The 13,481-nt window shown below is 36.0% G+C and overlaps 1 protein-coding gene across 4 annotated transcripts in view; it reads left to right on the plus strand.

Annotated features, from left to right (window-relative positions):
* TET1 (tet methylcytosine dioxygenase 1) overlaps positions 1 to 12,316 on the plus strand; it is a 133,646-nt gene extending 121,330 nt beyond the window's left edge. For all 4 annotated transcript variants that reach the window (XM_061405159.1, XM_061405160.1, XM_061405163.1 and 1 more), the window contains 2 exons: positions 2,646 to 2,994; positions 5,992 to 12,316. In XM_061405159.1, the coding sequence (XP_061261143.1) occupies positions 2,646 to 2,994; positions 5,992 to 7,004 (1,362 nt within the window). In that variant the 3' untranslated portion in view covers positions 7,005 to 12,316. The remainder of the gene's footprint in view (positions 1 to 2,645; positions 2,995 to 5,991) is intronic.
* Positions 12,317 to 13,481: the final 1,165 nt, after the last annotated feature.

Raw genomic sequence — 13,481 nt, forward strand, 5'->3', positions numbered from 1 at the left:
TGGAGTCTTAACCACTGGACCACCAAGGAATTCCCCTGTATTTCAGGGGTTTTGTGAGGGAACTGTGTGCCAAAATTTTAATGTTGGTTCTTAATACTAGTTTGTAGGAATATTTAGAAGAAATATTTGCACATATATGTGGTTGTTATGTTTACAGCCATGGAAAACAATCACATGCTTCTAGCATGAAATCAATCAAAATATATTTGAAGTAAGGAGAAGATCTCAGGAGAGATCATGCAATAGTCCTTTTATAAGGGAAATGAGTTTGCTTTAAGTAGATATCTTCTTACCCAGTAAAACAGAGAGTGATTGCCTCTATTTCTGAACTATACCAGTTTGGCCTCTTTGAAGACAGAGCTATGATTGTTCCACTTTGATTGAAAGTGTACCGTCTGATCCATCAAAATGCAGTCTTCCTTCCCTCTTTGGTCTGTGCGGTCTATCAGCAACAGATTAAGGAGCAAAAATAACTTTTTTTTGGTGTATCATGCCTTTTCACTGATGTTGACTCTGGTCTCTGAGACTAATGTTATTTTCAAATGTTGAAATTTTACGAATCCATCCAGATGAATCTTAGCTGAAGAGTAATTCAACATCTTGCTTGGCTAGTACATTTTCCATGAGTTCCTTCATTAGAGATAATTATTAGTGATCAGGTTAGATTAGGTTGAGAATCAAACTAAGTTTTGGTTCCCCTTCTCTTCTTATGTATTATTCAGTGCTTGTTCTTTGCACTCCTCTTATTGCTTATGCAATGAGGCACATGCCTAGAACTTGGCGTGATGCTAGATTTCCCCACCTCTGAAAACGTGAACTGAAAGTTTTCTGCCAACTCTTCTTCCTCCTTATTTCCCTGGTCTTTGTAATTATGCTCTTGTCTTTGTCCCCTTCTTAGTCTCCCTGTGACCAAATAAATTGAAGTAAACATTTATAAATGAAATATTCCAATTCTAAAGATTATTATTTTAAAATTATTAACAAATTACACCGTAAAGAGTTCAGTGTTTCAGGCCTTGATGGTAAATGTGGCAGTAGATGTTTAGAAAGGCATGTGACTTTAAAAACCTTTAACATACTTCATTATCTGTATCCATCAAGTTCTATCAACTTGGAGAAATCAAATCTTGCAGTTTCCAGTCTTAAAATACTTTGCTGTCTTAGGAAGAGATCTTAGTTGTGGAAGAAATGTTTTAATGAAAAATAATGAGATCATTGGATAAATTTTTGTTTTGAGATCATTGGGTATATTTTTGATGGCTCTTTAATGACATTTGAAAATTAATTACCATTAAAATATTAATTTATGATAAATATAATTTTATGTGTCAACATCAGGAATTTCATACATTTCCCTGTATTTTCATTTCTCTACAATGAATAGAAATAATTTAGAAAAAAATTTTTTTTCCATTGGAGTATAATTGCTTTACAATATTGTGTTGGTTTCTGCCATACAGCAACACGAATCAGCCATAAGTAAACATATGTCCTTTTCCTGTTGAACCTCCCTCCCACCTCAAAAATAACTTATAAAGTAAAGAGAAGGCTGAGATTGGCTATATTCAAGACAAAATTTTTATTTTTAAAATTTATTGATTTTTGGCTGTGCTGGTCTTCGTTGCTTTGCGCTGGCTTTCTCTAGTTATGGTCATTGGCTGTTCTTGATTGCAGAGTGTGGGCTTCTCATTGCAGTGGCTTCCTTTGTTGTGGAGCATAGGCTCTAAGTACACGGGCTTAGTTTCTGCTTGGTGTCTGGAATCTTCCTGGACCAGGGATCGAAGAAGGTGTCCTCTACATTGGCAGGTGGCTTCTTATCCACTGCACCATTGGGGAAGTCCAAGACAAAGTTTTCTTAAAAAGTCCTATATTACATCCAAGAAAAAGACAGACTTACTGTTATACTCCTAACTAAAATCAAAATGGAGCAGAACAATTTTTTATCCAGATAAAATATTTCAGTGAATTTATTTTTAAAAGTATTGGGGTATATAAGTCCTGTTAAAAAATGAAATCTGGGCTTCTTTTGCTTCATTAATATCTGCCAAATTTTTTAATGAAGAAGAGAAAAAAAACTCATCTTGACAAACAGGACAGGGTAATATATGTGTAGATGAATTTCACTTAGAAGCAGAAGTGAAAAAAATCATAGAGAAAATCACAGCAAATTAGAAAATTCATGATTTAGCCACCTTTAACCAAGGAATGTGACATTATTCAAATAGTAAGAAATAGTGTGTTTTGTAGCCTGAAGTAATATCTTTTATTCATTGCTATTTAATATGATGATAGTGAACAATTCAGTAACTATTAACTGTGGAACAAGATGGAATAGAACAAAGAAGCCTTCATATTGAAAATATTATAAAATGCATAAACACATATAATATGTACTTAGAAAATCAACTCAAAATTACACTGGTCTGCTTAAAAACAATTGATAAGTTACTCATATTGAATAGCATTGAGTAACTTGATATATAAAATATTTTTCCAAAATGAATTAACCTATCACAGTAACCAATTGAAAATAGTTCCCTTTCACAATGGCAACAATAAATAGGTAGGAATCACTAAGAAGGTAGGAATAACTGTGATGAATGTGCAGGATCTCTGGTTCCCATTTCATGTTTTCTTCCTATCAGGTCTGCACTTTAACACGAGAAGATAACCGCTCATTTGGTGTTATTCCTCAAGATGAGCAGCTGCATGTGCTTCCTCTTTATAAACTTTCAGACACAGATGAGTTTGGATCAAGGGAAGGAATGGAAGCCAAGATCAAATCTGGGGCCATCATGGTCCTTGCACCCCGCCAGAGAAAAAGAATGCGATTTACTCAACCTGTTCCTCGTTCTGGGAAGAAGAGAGCAGCGATGATGACAGAGGTTCTGGCACATAAGATAAGGGCTGTGGAAAAGAAATTTATTCCTCGAATCAAGCGGAAGAATAATTCAATGACAAACAATAGTAAGGCTTCATCACTGCCCCTTTTAGGTAAGGTTTATGGACTCTGATAATCTTCTGTGCGCAACGTCCATTGGCAGTTGCATTTGCACTTGGCCTTTGCAGCTTCATCTTTGCTACTCTTTTGAGAATGAGGCATTATGAAAAGAAAACTTTAGATCAGATACCAGTCAATCCAACTAGCTAATTATTTTTATATAGTTCATTTAGAATTCAAAGGAAGACACAGTATATTTCCATATTCTTACCAGAATTATAAGTCAACCAGAAAGTGACCTATCAGTATTTCTTGGTATTTTTTCCCCCTCTATTTATACTTAAAAAAAAGTACAAAACCAAAGCATGTTCCTATTGTTTGTTCCCCAGCTATTGTGAACCAATAAGCTGTCTCAACACAGATAAAATGACATCACTTCCTTGAAGTCTTACTTCGTCAGCTTCAGCATCAGTTTAAGTAGTTCATTCAATAAATATTACTGAGCACTACTTTGGACTGTTCTAGGTACTGTAGCAGTGAATAAGAGGGGAGATAGTGCTCTGAAGGAATTCCATTTGAACAGGGTTGTCATAAAAGGATTGACTGAGGAATTTGTGTAAAGTCCTAAAGAATATGAGAATCCGCAATGTTTTTATTTGGAGAAATAGCATTCCAGGTAGCAGACGTGGCAAATGCAAAGTTTAGGAGAGAGGAATTTACCTTGAATACTTGATATAAGCAAAAAAGCCACTATGATTGGCACACAGAGGGCTTCCCAGGTACCGCAGTGGTAAGAAATCCACCTGCCAATGCAGGAGACTCAACAGATGTGGTTCAGTCCCTGGGGCAGGAAGATCCTCTGGAATAGGAAATGGCAATCTGCTCCAGTATTCTTTCTTGGAAAATTCCATGGGCAGAGGAGCCTGGCAGGATACAGTCTATGAGGTTGCAAAGAGTCAGACACGACTGAGCACATGTATGGTTGGAGCAAGGTGTGAAATGGGTAGAACAGCAAGATATGAGATCAGAGAGGTAAGAGGGACATCTGAGCAGTTCACCCTGGGCTTTGTAGATTGCTGTAAAACTTTGGCCTGTATTGTGAGGGAGAGGAAGGTTTCTGGATATTTCATCATAGAGAGGGGCTATGATCCGATTAAAAAATAACATTCTAGTTACTGGATTGTAGCTAGAGTCAGATGGGGCAGAGAAATATTAAGGTGTTGATAAACAAGCTATCCATTAACAACTTAAGAAAGAGGCAATGAGGCTTGGATCAGAGTGGCTAATGAGGAGGACATGAGAAACGTCTGATTCTAGATGTTTTGAGGTAGAATCAATGGGATTTCTGATAGATTTAAATCTGGAGTGTGGACCAAAAAAGTGTAAAGGTTTACCCTGATGAAATCTGAAGCTCACTTTTGGACATGGTAAAAGTTCAAGATACCTGTCAGACATTCAAGTTGAGGTGTTAGGAAAGCAGTTGAATAAGAGTGTTATTCAGAGAAGATGATTCTTTTGTCGTGACCCTGATTGTCTTTGATAACTTCCTTAATTTTCTGTGCTGACAAGATGTTCTAGGCTCCTCTTATATAATCCTGCCCCATATCTAAAATCAGCCATTCCTCTAGGGAGCCTAAAAAACTAATACTATGAATTTAAACTGATACTCAAAGTCAGAGCTACAAGGTATTCTTTAACTTCTTCGATTTTTGTATTTTTAAGAAAAGTTGTTTGTTTTTTTTAAGATGAGAGAACTGATAGTACAGACTTTATATAACACTGGGAAAGATTCAACAGAGTTAGGGAAGAGGCGAGGAAGAATTATTATTCCTTTATGCTGGTAGCTCCACTTTACAGATACTTATGTTTATTTTAAGATTCACATATCTGGTTCCATGCTGCTTGTTTAAGACAGTCATAACATTTTCACCTTTCTGTCATTTCCCAATTGCATCTTTACATGTTATTCTTTTAAAATATGTACTCTATTAGTAGCCAAATGTACAATATTTGCCCTATAACTTCTTGTTCTTTTGTAATATAACCCATGAGAGCTTTTTCTTCTTTTTTTATTGTTTTAAAACAGCACCACTTTACTTTTGCTGTTTTTTGATTCTTAAGATCTACTGCTTTTGCCTTTCAAACTTTTTTTTTTTTCCTTTTGTGACCCCATGAACTCTAGCCCACCAGGCTCCTCTGTCCATGGGATTTCCCAGGTCAGAATACTGAAGTGGGTTTCCATTTCTTTGTCCAAGAGATCTTCCCGACCCATGGATAGGAACAGGCAGGTTCTCTACCACTGAGCCACCAGGGAAGCTCCACCTTTCAAGCATTTTGCTAGAACTTCTGAAAAGGAGAACGTCCTCAAGAAAAATGTTTCCATTTGATATGAGATTTGCATGGATATGTCAGAGTGGATGGCCCACATTTTGGCCAATATCATCATCATAATAAATTGCTACCTACTTTGTGAGAAAGAAATGCAGCTTAAATACACTTGTTTTGAGGTTACAAATAGCTTATTTATGTTACTTCCTTTTGCTTAACAATAAACTTTGCCAGTTATGATGCTTTTGCTATCCAGAAATCTTTATCAATTGTTACTTACTTTAATTTTTTCAGAAATTTGATCATGCAATATCTAAAATGTATCTAAACAGTTCTTTGGGTAGTGAAAAGCTGCTGTCCCCATATTATCATCTGCACTGCATTCTGATGTATAGTTTTAATATTTACTTCATAGCCAATTAGGGTCATTTCTAGTATCGTACCATTTTAGACAATGGACATCCTGCTAAATTTGTGGACTTTTTAAATGATTATTTCCAAAGTAATCAATTCTAAGTAAAAATGTATTGAATGAAAAAGCATACCCAAACCACCTATAATTTTTAATGCGTGCATATGTCAGACTTTAAATAGAACAAAACTGACCATCATTGCCATCATCTGGTTTTATTCTATTCATCTTTGTATTTATCTTTAAAAGACAACAACTACCAAATTAGTTTATGTTTATCTTTACATTTGGTGTCCTTTTCTCTGTTTAGGAAATAAAACAGAGCCTGCGCAACCTGAAATAAAAAGTGAAACTGAACCCCATCTTATCTTCAAAGGTTCGGACAACACTAAAAGCTACTCACCAACCCCGTCCATTCCTCACCCAGGGAAAGAGGCAAACTTCGCTCCAGCCTTCTCCTGGTCCTCTAAGACTGCTTTGGTCACAACAGCTCCTTTTAAGAATGATGGATCACTTTCGTACGGGTTTTCAGAAAGAGGAAGCAATCCCCACTGCGTAATGCCTTCTGCGAGACACAGTGGTGCTAATGTAGCTGCTGGGGAATGCGCTGAAATTGCACAGCCTAGTGAAGTGGTTCCTCTTCCCACCTTGTCTACTCCTATGACAAATTCCCTGGGTTATTCTGAGCCTCCCATTGGCCCATCTGAGCAGCTAACTTCCAATCAGCCAAACCAGCAGCCTCCATTCATTACTTCTCCTCATGAGCTTGCTTCCTCTCTGGTGGAAGAAGACGAGCAGCCTTCTGAAGCAGATGAGCCTCCATCAGACGACCCCCTGTCAGACGACCCCTTGTCACCTGCTGAGGATAAACTGCCCCACATTGTTGAGTATTGGTCAGACAGTGAGCACATCTTCCTGGATGCCAATGTTGGCGGCGTGGCTATAGCGCCTTCCCACGGCTCGGTTCTGATCGAGTGCGCCCGGCGGGAGCTTCACGCCACGACTCCTGTTGAACACCCCAACCGAAATCACCCTACGCGCCTCTCTCTTGTCTTCTACCAGCACAAAAACCTGAATAAGCCCCAACACGGTTTCGAACTAAACAAGATTAAATTTGAGGCAAAAGAAGCTAAGAATAAGAAAACTAAAGCCTCCGAACAGAAAGACCAGGCAGCTAACGAGGGTATTGAACTGTCCACAGAAGTTAATGAATTTAGCCAGATTCCTTCTCACAAAGCGTTAACATTAACCCATGACAATGTTGTCACTGTGTCCCCTTATGCTCTCACACACGTTGCGGGGCCCTATAACCATTGGGTCTGAAGGCTTTTCTCCCCTTCTTAATGCCTTTGCGAGTGCAGTGTATTTTTTCAAGGTGCTCTTAAAAGAAAGTCATGTTGTCGTTTACTATAGCTTCATCTCACCCATTTGAAGGCTGAGGTTAAAAAAAAAATTGGGGGTGGGTATTTCTTAACTGTGACTATATTTTGACAATTGGTAGAAGGTGCACATTTTAAGCAAAAATTAAAGTTTTATAGTTTTAAATACATAAAGAAATGTTTTGGTTAGGTGTTAACCTTGATAGAATCACTCAGTTTGGTGCTTTAAATTGTTTACTATGAAACGAGTCATTTTTAGAGGATTTTAACAGGTTCATGTGCTATGATGTAAAATTAAGACACACAGTGTTAACTCTACACAGCTCCTGGTGCTTAACCACATCGACACAAAAATAAGCTGATTTATTATTTCATGGTGCCATTGTTCCAACATCTTCCAATCATTGCTAGGAAATCGGCATATTCCTTTGAAATAAACCAATGAAGTGTTTTCTCTCTTAAAATATTTCTCCTGTATAAAATAATTCATTATTGTTAGTAATGGTTGGAGGCTGTTCATAAATTGTAAATATATATTTTAAAAGCACTTTCTATTTTTAAAAGTAACTTGAAATAGTATAGTATAAGAATCCTATTGTCTATTGTTTGTGCATACTTGCATACAAGAGAAATCATTTATTCTTGCTGTGTAGAGTTCCATCTTGTTAACTGCAATGTGTATCCTAATCATGTATATGGTTTGTGTTTTTTAAATGTGTCCTTTCTCATTCAAAGGTTAGCTACTTATATAAAATAGTTAGATCATGCAAAAATTGTTAATTCTCTGTAAAATTGGAATTAGGAAGCATATCACCAATATTGATTAACTTTTCTTGGGAACTAAATAAGAGTGATCTCTTCTGATTGAGCAACAATGGCCCTGATTTACTTTTACCCCAGCTTTTGTAATATAATCCGTAAAAGATGTTTCCAAAAGGAGATGAGACATAAGATGATTCTGAAGAGTCAAATGCTTCTAAAGTTTCAAGGTGATAAAATTAAAAAATTATGTGGCAAGAACCTTATCTACCCCTTATTCATTCTGAAAGTCATTCTGGTTCAGAAGACAAATAAAATTCCTGTAGAAATTTTTTTGATAGTAAATTTCCTATCATCATCATCACACATTGCCCCCCTCACACACACACACACACACACACACACACTCTCTAAATAAACAGTAGGGATGGTATCCTAAACATGGTTTGTCCATTAACAGCTAATCCAAAGTAGTTTATCTAAGTATATTGTTTTGGGGAAATGTTAACTTATCTTTTTCTAGGTAACAGGAAAATAGGCATTCCAGTTATTTTAGCTCTCCCATTATTTTTCCCATTGCTTTATTGACTCAACTTATAGCAAAGCAAAAGTGATTTCCCAATTAAAATGTTTAGAACAAGAAGAAATTTCAATGAAATACTTGATTCTGTTAAAATGCAGAGGTGCTACAACATTCAAAGTGTCAGATTCCTTGGGAGTATGGAAAACCTACTGGTGCTTCTCCCTTGGAAATGCCATAGGAAGCTCACAACCGCTAACACTCACATTTCTGGTGCAAAAGCAAACAGTTCCAACAAGCTATCTAAAGGAAAACTCATTGTAACTTATATTAAAATAATATATGGTGCAAAGTATCAGTTTCAAGCTTTTGACTGATTTTGACTAAAGGAATATGAAGGGATTGTAAATAACAAAATGTCCATTGATTGACCATCATCTTGTCAAGTAGATTTCTGCTTCTTGAATATGTAAAATAGAGTAAATCATTGACTTGTTTTAGTATTTTGTGTGCCTTAGACTTCTGTTTTAAAACATGTATATTTTTGTGAGCCTAAGGTTTCTTATACATATAAGTATATAAATAAGTGATTGTTTATTGTTTCCGCTGCTTCAATAAGATGTTACTAGTATTAGACTATCAGGAATACACCCTTGTGATATTTTGTTTTAGACTTTAGGCCTTAGCTCCCACCAGAAATTATTTCCTCAACAGATTTAATGGATAAAGTTGTAAGAACCTTTATCCATCCATCCGTCTATCCATTCTCTATTCAGTTCTCATTGAAAGTCTGCCAAATTTAAGTATTAACTTTGTTTTTCTTTAAGTCACCACCCTGACGTAGTAAACTTAAAGAATTAAAATCCCAAAAGGTACTGTTTTTTTTTTTTTCAAAAACAGCAAATTTCCTTCAAAACAATCCACTGTAATACATCTGCAGTTATTCAAATCAGTTTGTCACTAAGTTTGAATAAATTCCTTAACAATCTAAACTTGAAACACCATTGTTGACGTAGGGGAACATTCAGATCTGTGAAGTTAGTTGCAATTTACCAAAACGAATACATGAAAACACCCTATCTCAACTAAAATATTTCCATTCTCTTATTGTAAGTAGCACCATGAATGGCTTGCCTCTACTGCTAACCCCTTGGTGGGAACCACATATGATTCCTGCCTTGTTGAACTCTTTATTTCCCAGGTTTCACAGTGTACCATCCCATTGTGTGCCCTGTGATTTTTTTTCAAAGCTCATGCTTATTATATGTCCTGCAGGATTGTGATTGTATGCTGGCTTTACTGTTTTTAGAATTCTCTTTATCATGAAGCAAGGAAATAAATTTGTTTGAATGACATTTTCACTCAGAAAACTGGTCATCTAACATTATTTCTACACTTACGTTTTACTGTAAAACCTTTTGCTTTACCTCTTTTATAGCCTTATGTTTCATCTTCTGCCTTTGTTCATGGTGTGATAATTGAATTCATTTATACTTGGCCCTTAAGTTAGCCCAACCTGTTCATCATAGTCTCAAAGTTACCAATTATAATGAGAGAATAACTCCTACTTGATGTAGAACCCTACAAAATGTCATGTTGCCCTTCAATGTCTCTTTAATGGCTCTCAGGCCATTGATGAAAACAGTTTTCTCTTGTGCCTGTCAGCCTCATCTTCATATTTTCAATTCATCCACAAAGTATCAAATAGATCATATCATAAACCTGATTGAAACATATTCTTATTGAAAATTGAGGCTAGCTGAAAATGTATAGCTATAGGTAAAGTTTTGCAAAATGTTTGCGTCTTAAAAACCCTTCCACATTCCTTATTATGCAGTCTGCATGTGGATGAAATAATTTCATTTGTTAAATATAGAATTTCAACTAGATGAGATTCATAAGCAATTTACTTAAGACATAACCCCAATACATAGTTAATTGAATGCATACCGCTGTGTAAATGAGGTACCGAATTCATATGAAGTAACCTACTTTCTAATGTTACTACTTCAGTGGATTCCTACTGATTATCATTTATTTCACAACAGCATGTATGAAAATAACCCCAATCTATTTAAGTTTAGTATTCTTAAATTATATCTTTTATCTCGGACGAACTTATGACATTGCATGACAACTTCCACCAATAATGGGCACAGCATTTCCTTTGAATGTGCCCAGTAAATCAGTAGCTGTATGTGACCTTTAATATATAGCTACCTTCTATTTCACAACTTCCTGATGCATGGAAATCCTTTTTGTCTAGATTTAGTACAACTGGGAATTTTGATCTCTTGTAGAAATTTATGATGAGAGTTGTGAAATAAGGTAAAATAGTGGCCTCACAGCCCTGGAAGATACCTTAGAAGTCATACAGTCCAGTCACTGGGGCCCAGACAGATGTCAGTGTTGGTGTTCAATTATGTTTGGAAATAAAATTAAACAGTCAAATGAAGGCCACTTTTTTGGTTAGGAGGACTATAGGAAAATTTGATCTGCTCACCCACAGGGGACTTTATCACTATAATCTTATCTTTGGTACAAGTCAAAATAAAATGGCTTTTGGGTTCTTTTTCTGAGCAATTCAGGGTAAGAAGTGAAATTGAATCAAGATTTCCCTGCCTGTAGAGTTCTGTGGGCCTTTTGTGGGAAATCTAGGTGACTTTTACCTATGAAGCTGTCCTGTTAATTCATCTCACAAAATGTGGCAATTGTCCTATTTGCTATTTCAATAAATGAAAATCAAGTACTGATAGAGTACAGGTTTTTATTTCCCCTGGAACAAGTGTTTGGCATATAAAGGGAGTTATAAAAGACTGAATGGTTGGAATAATTGGGGAAAGTATATTTCCATTGTATATATTCCCTAGCCATAGTTGTACAGTCTATCCACATTCTTGCATAGCTGGCCTCACAACAGAGTCCTAGACTAGTTATTTTGATGGGACTGTCTATGTGTGTTAGAATACTGTTTTGTGCACAGCTCCTAAACTTGCCCGTAAATGTACTGAACTTGTGTAACTTTGATGTCAGTGATATGGCACACTTAACCAAAATAGAATTCAGTGCCCTGATTTCTGAAGAAGTCTGGATTTATTTAAACCAAATTAGGCTCCGTGTTGAGCTTTCTTCTAATGGTTTACAAAATGATGCCAGGAGCCGTCCCTCAGAATTATCTGAGAGACCGCCTCCTGGGCTTGAAGTCCTTAGAAGTTTCGCTGAATAAAACATAATTCTTAACTTGGCAAGTGAAAAAAAAAAGATGCCATCTATGGCTCTGAAATACAGTTTGGAAAGAATCAGTATGTTCTTTATCAGAAGTGGAATTTGTGTATTTTCTTGGAATATATTGAGAATCATTGGAATCTTTGCTTTTCTCTAGTGTATAAAATAAGAGTGTGAGTTCTTATGTTAATTTTGGAGATGGTGGAGCTGGTTTTAATGCAGTACATCACTCTTCTTGTCCATAATGAACTTGACAAACTAATTGTCTGCATTCCGGCATCTGGACGACTTCCCTTCAATGCCTGTTTCTTCTCAGTATCGAATTAAATACCATTGTTGACTTCAAAGGGCATGTGTTTTGTTCCTTCAGGTAATCCAGGTGTATTTGTCACTGCTTATTTTCCCTTCTGTGAGGGTCTCACCTTGTGTTTGTCTTTTGCACTGTTTAATATCTCTAGCTGTAAAAGTCTAACATTAATCATTTCTCTTTTGTTTGTACTCCTTTCCCATCCCTACTGTGATGTTCATGATCTTCCTTGGATCATAAATTTTCTTCTAGTTTGCTCAGCCATAGATGTCCCTTAAATTAAAATAAATCTTAGTCTAAGGTAAATGTTATATATAAACGGATTTAACCCCTTTATGTCTGAGTGCAACTTTGGAAACCCTTGGTTGAGTATAAACCTAGTTTTCCTAAAAAAAAAAAAAAAGTCCTAGTAGCTGTTACGAAAAGCATTCTCTCAATCACCACACACACACACACACACACACACACAAAAAAAACCACACCAAAAAAGAAAACAAAAAACCTCAACTCTCAGAAACATTTTCATTTTTGGAGAAATAATATTGGAAAGTAATTTGGTTTCTTCTCCATCTGGCTAGGTATAAACTTGCATCTTTGAGCAGAAACTCTGGTATTATTTTTCTTTTCTCACTTTACTGCTGAAGCTACATTGTCAGCAAGTGTACTTTCATTCTTTTTACAGTTTTTAGTCCTTTCCTCTGATTTTCTTTAAGACTGTTGCTTCCACTCTCTCTGTTCTATCTTCATTCCCCCATGTATGTCCCTTACACAGATGCACATGGTTCATTTTAAGAATAGCAGTGAACTTGGTCAGTTGTCTTTTCCTGTCTTTTAAAATCACTTCATCAATCAATTCTTTTTGGGATAATATCAAAAAGAATTAAAAGCTTTTAGTCAGCCCTTTTGGTTAAGAGGCAAATTCAGTTTTTAGGAACCCCCAGATTAGCATCAAGTGCTCTTTACCTATCCCAGTGATGTTTGACCCTCAATTCATTTGTTAGTGTTTGAATGTTTTACAAAAAGTTGCTTGAGAAGTTAGATATTCTAGCACTCCAGCTTTGCTATTTCTCTGTAACACATCATACTAATTATCAATTTTCTGACCAGTGACTTTGAACTAGTGGGTGTGATCTATAGACTAGATAGTATTTTCTCTCTTTTTTTGGCCTGTTTTCTTCCTTATCTCACAGCTCAATTTTGTGGATGGTTTCTGTTTTCTAAGGTAGATTTATTCCTTTGGAATTTGATTGTTGGCAATAATAGGAACTGTTTTATAACCTGGATGCGAAAAGTTTTTTTTTAAATGGACTGAAAGTAATCTGAAGAGTTCTTAATTCAGTCATCAGAAGTGCTTTCTTCTGAGCACAGGTGGAGGAAGTTAAGGGGCAGAAAGGAAGAACTGTGTTCCTATAAGCAGCCTGTGGGTTCACCTACCAGCTCAAAACCACGTTATAATGATTCTACTCCTCACTCCATACCAGTTTCTTTCCAAAAAACAGCAACTCAAAATAAGGAACCCTTTTGAAAGAAAATATGGAAATAAGAATTATAATACTTGTACTTTATAGTATTTTAGGCTATCAAACTCTTTCCTATCTGCCACTTTTTTC

This window comes from Bos javanicus, chromosome 28, assembly GCF_032452875.1.
Source record: "Bos javanicus breed banteng chromosome 28, ARS-OSU_banteng_1.0, whole genome shotgun sequence".
Classification (NCBI taxonomy): Eukaryota; Metazoa; Chordata; class Mammalia; order Artiodactyla; family Bovidae; genus Bos; species Bos javanicus.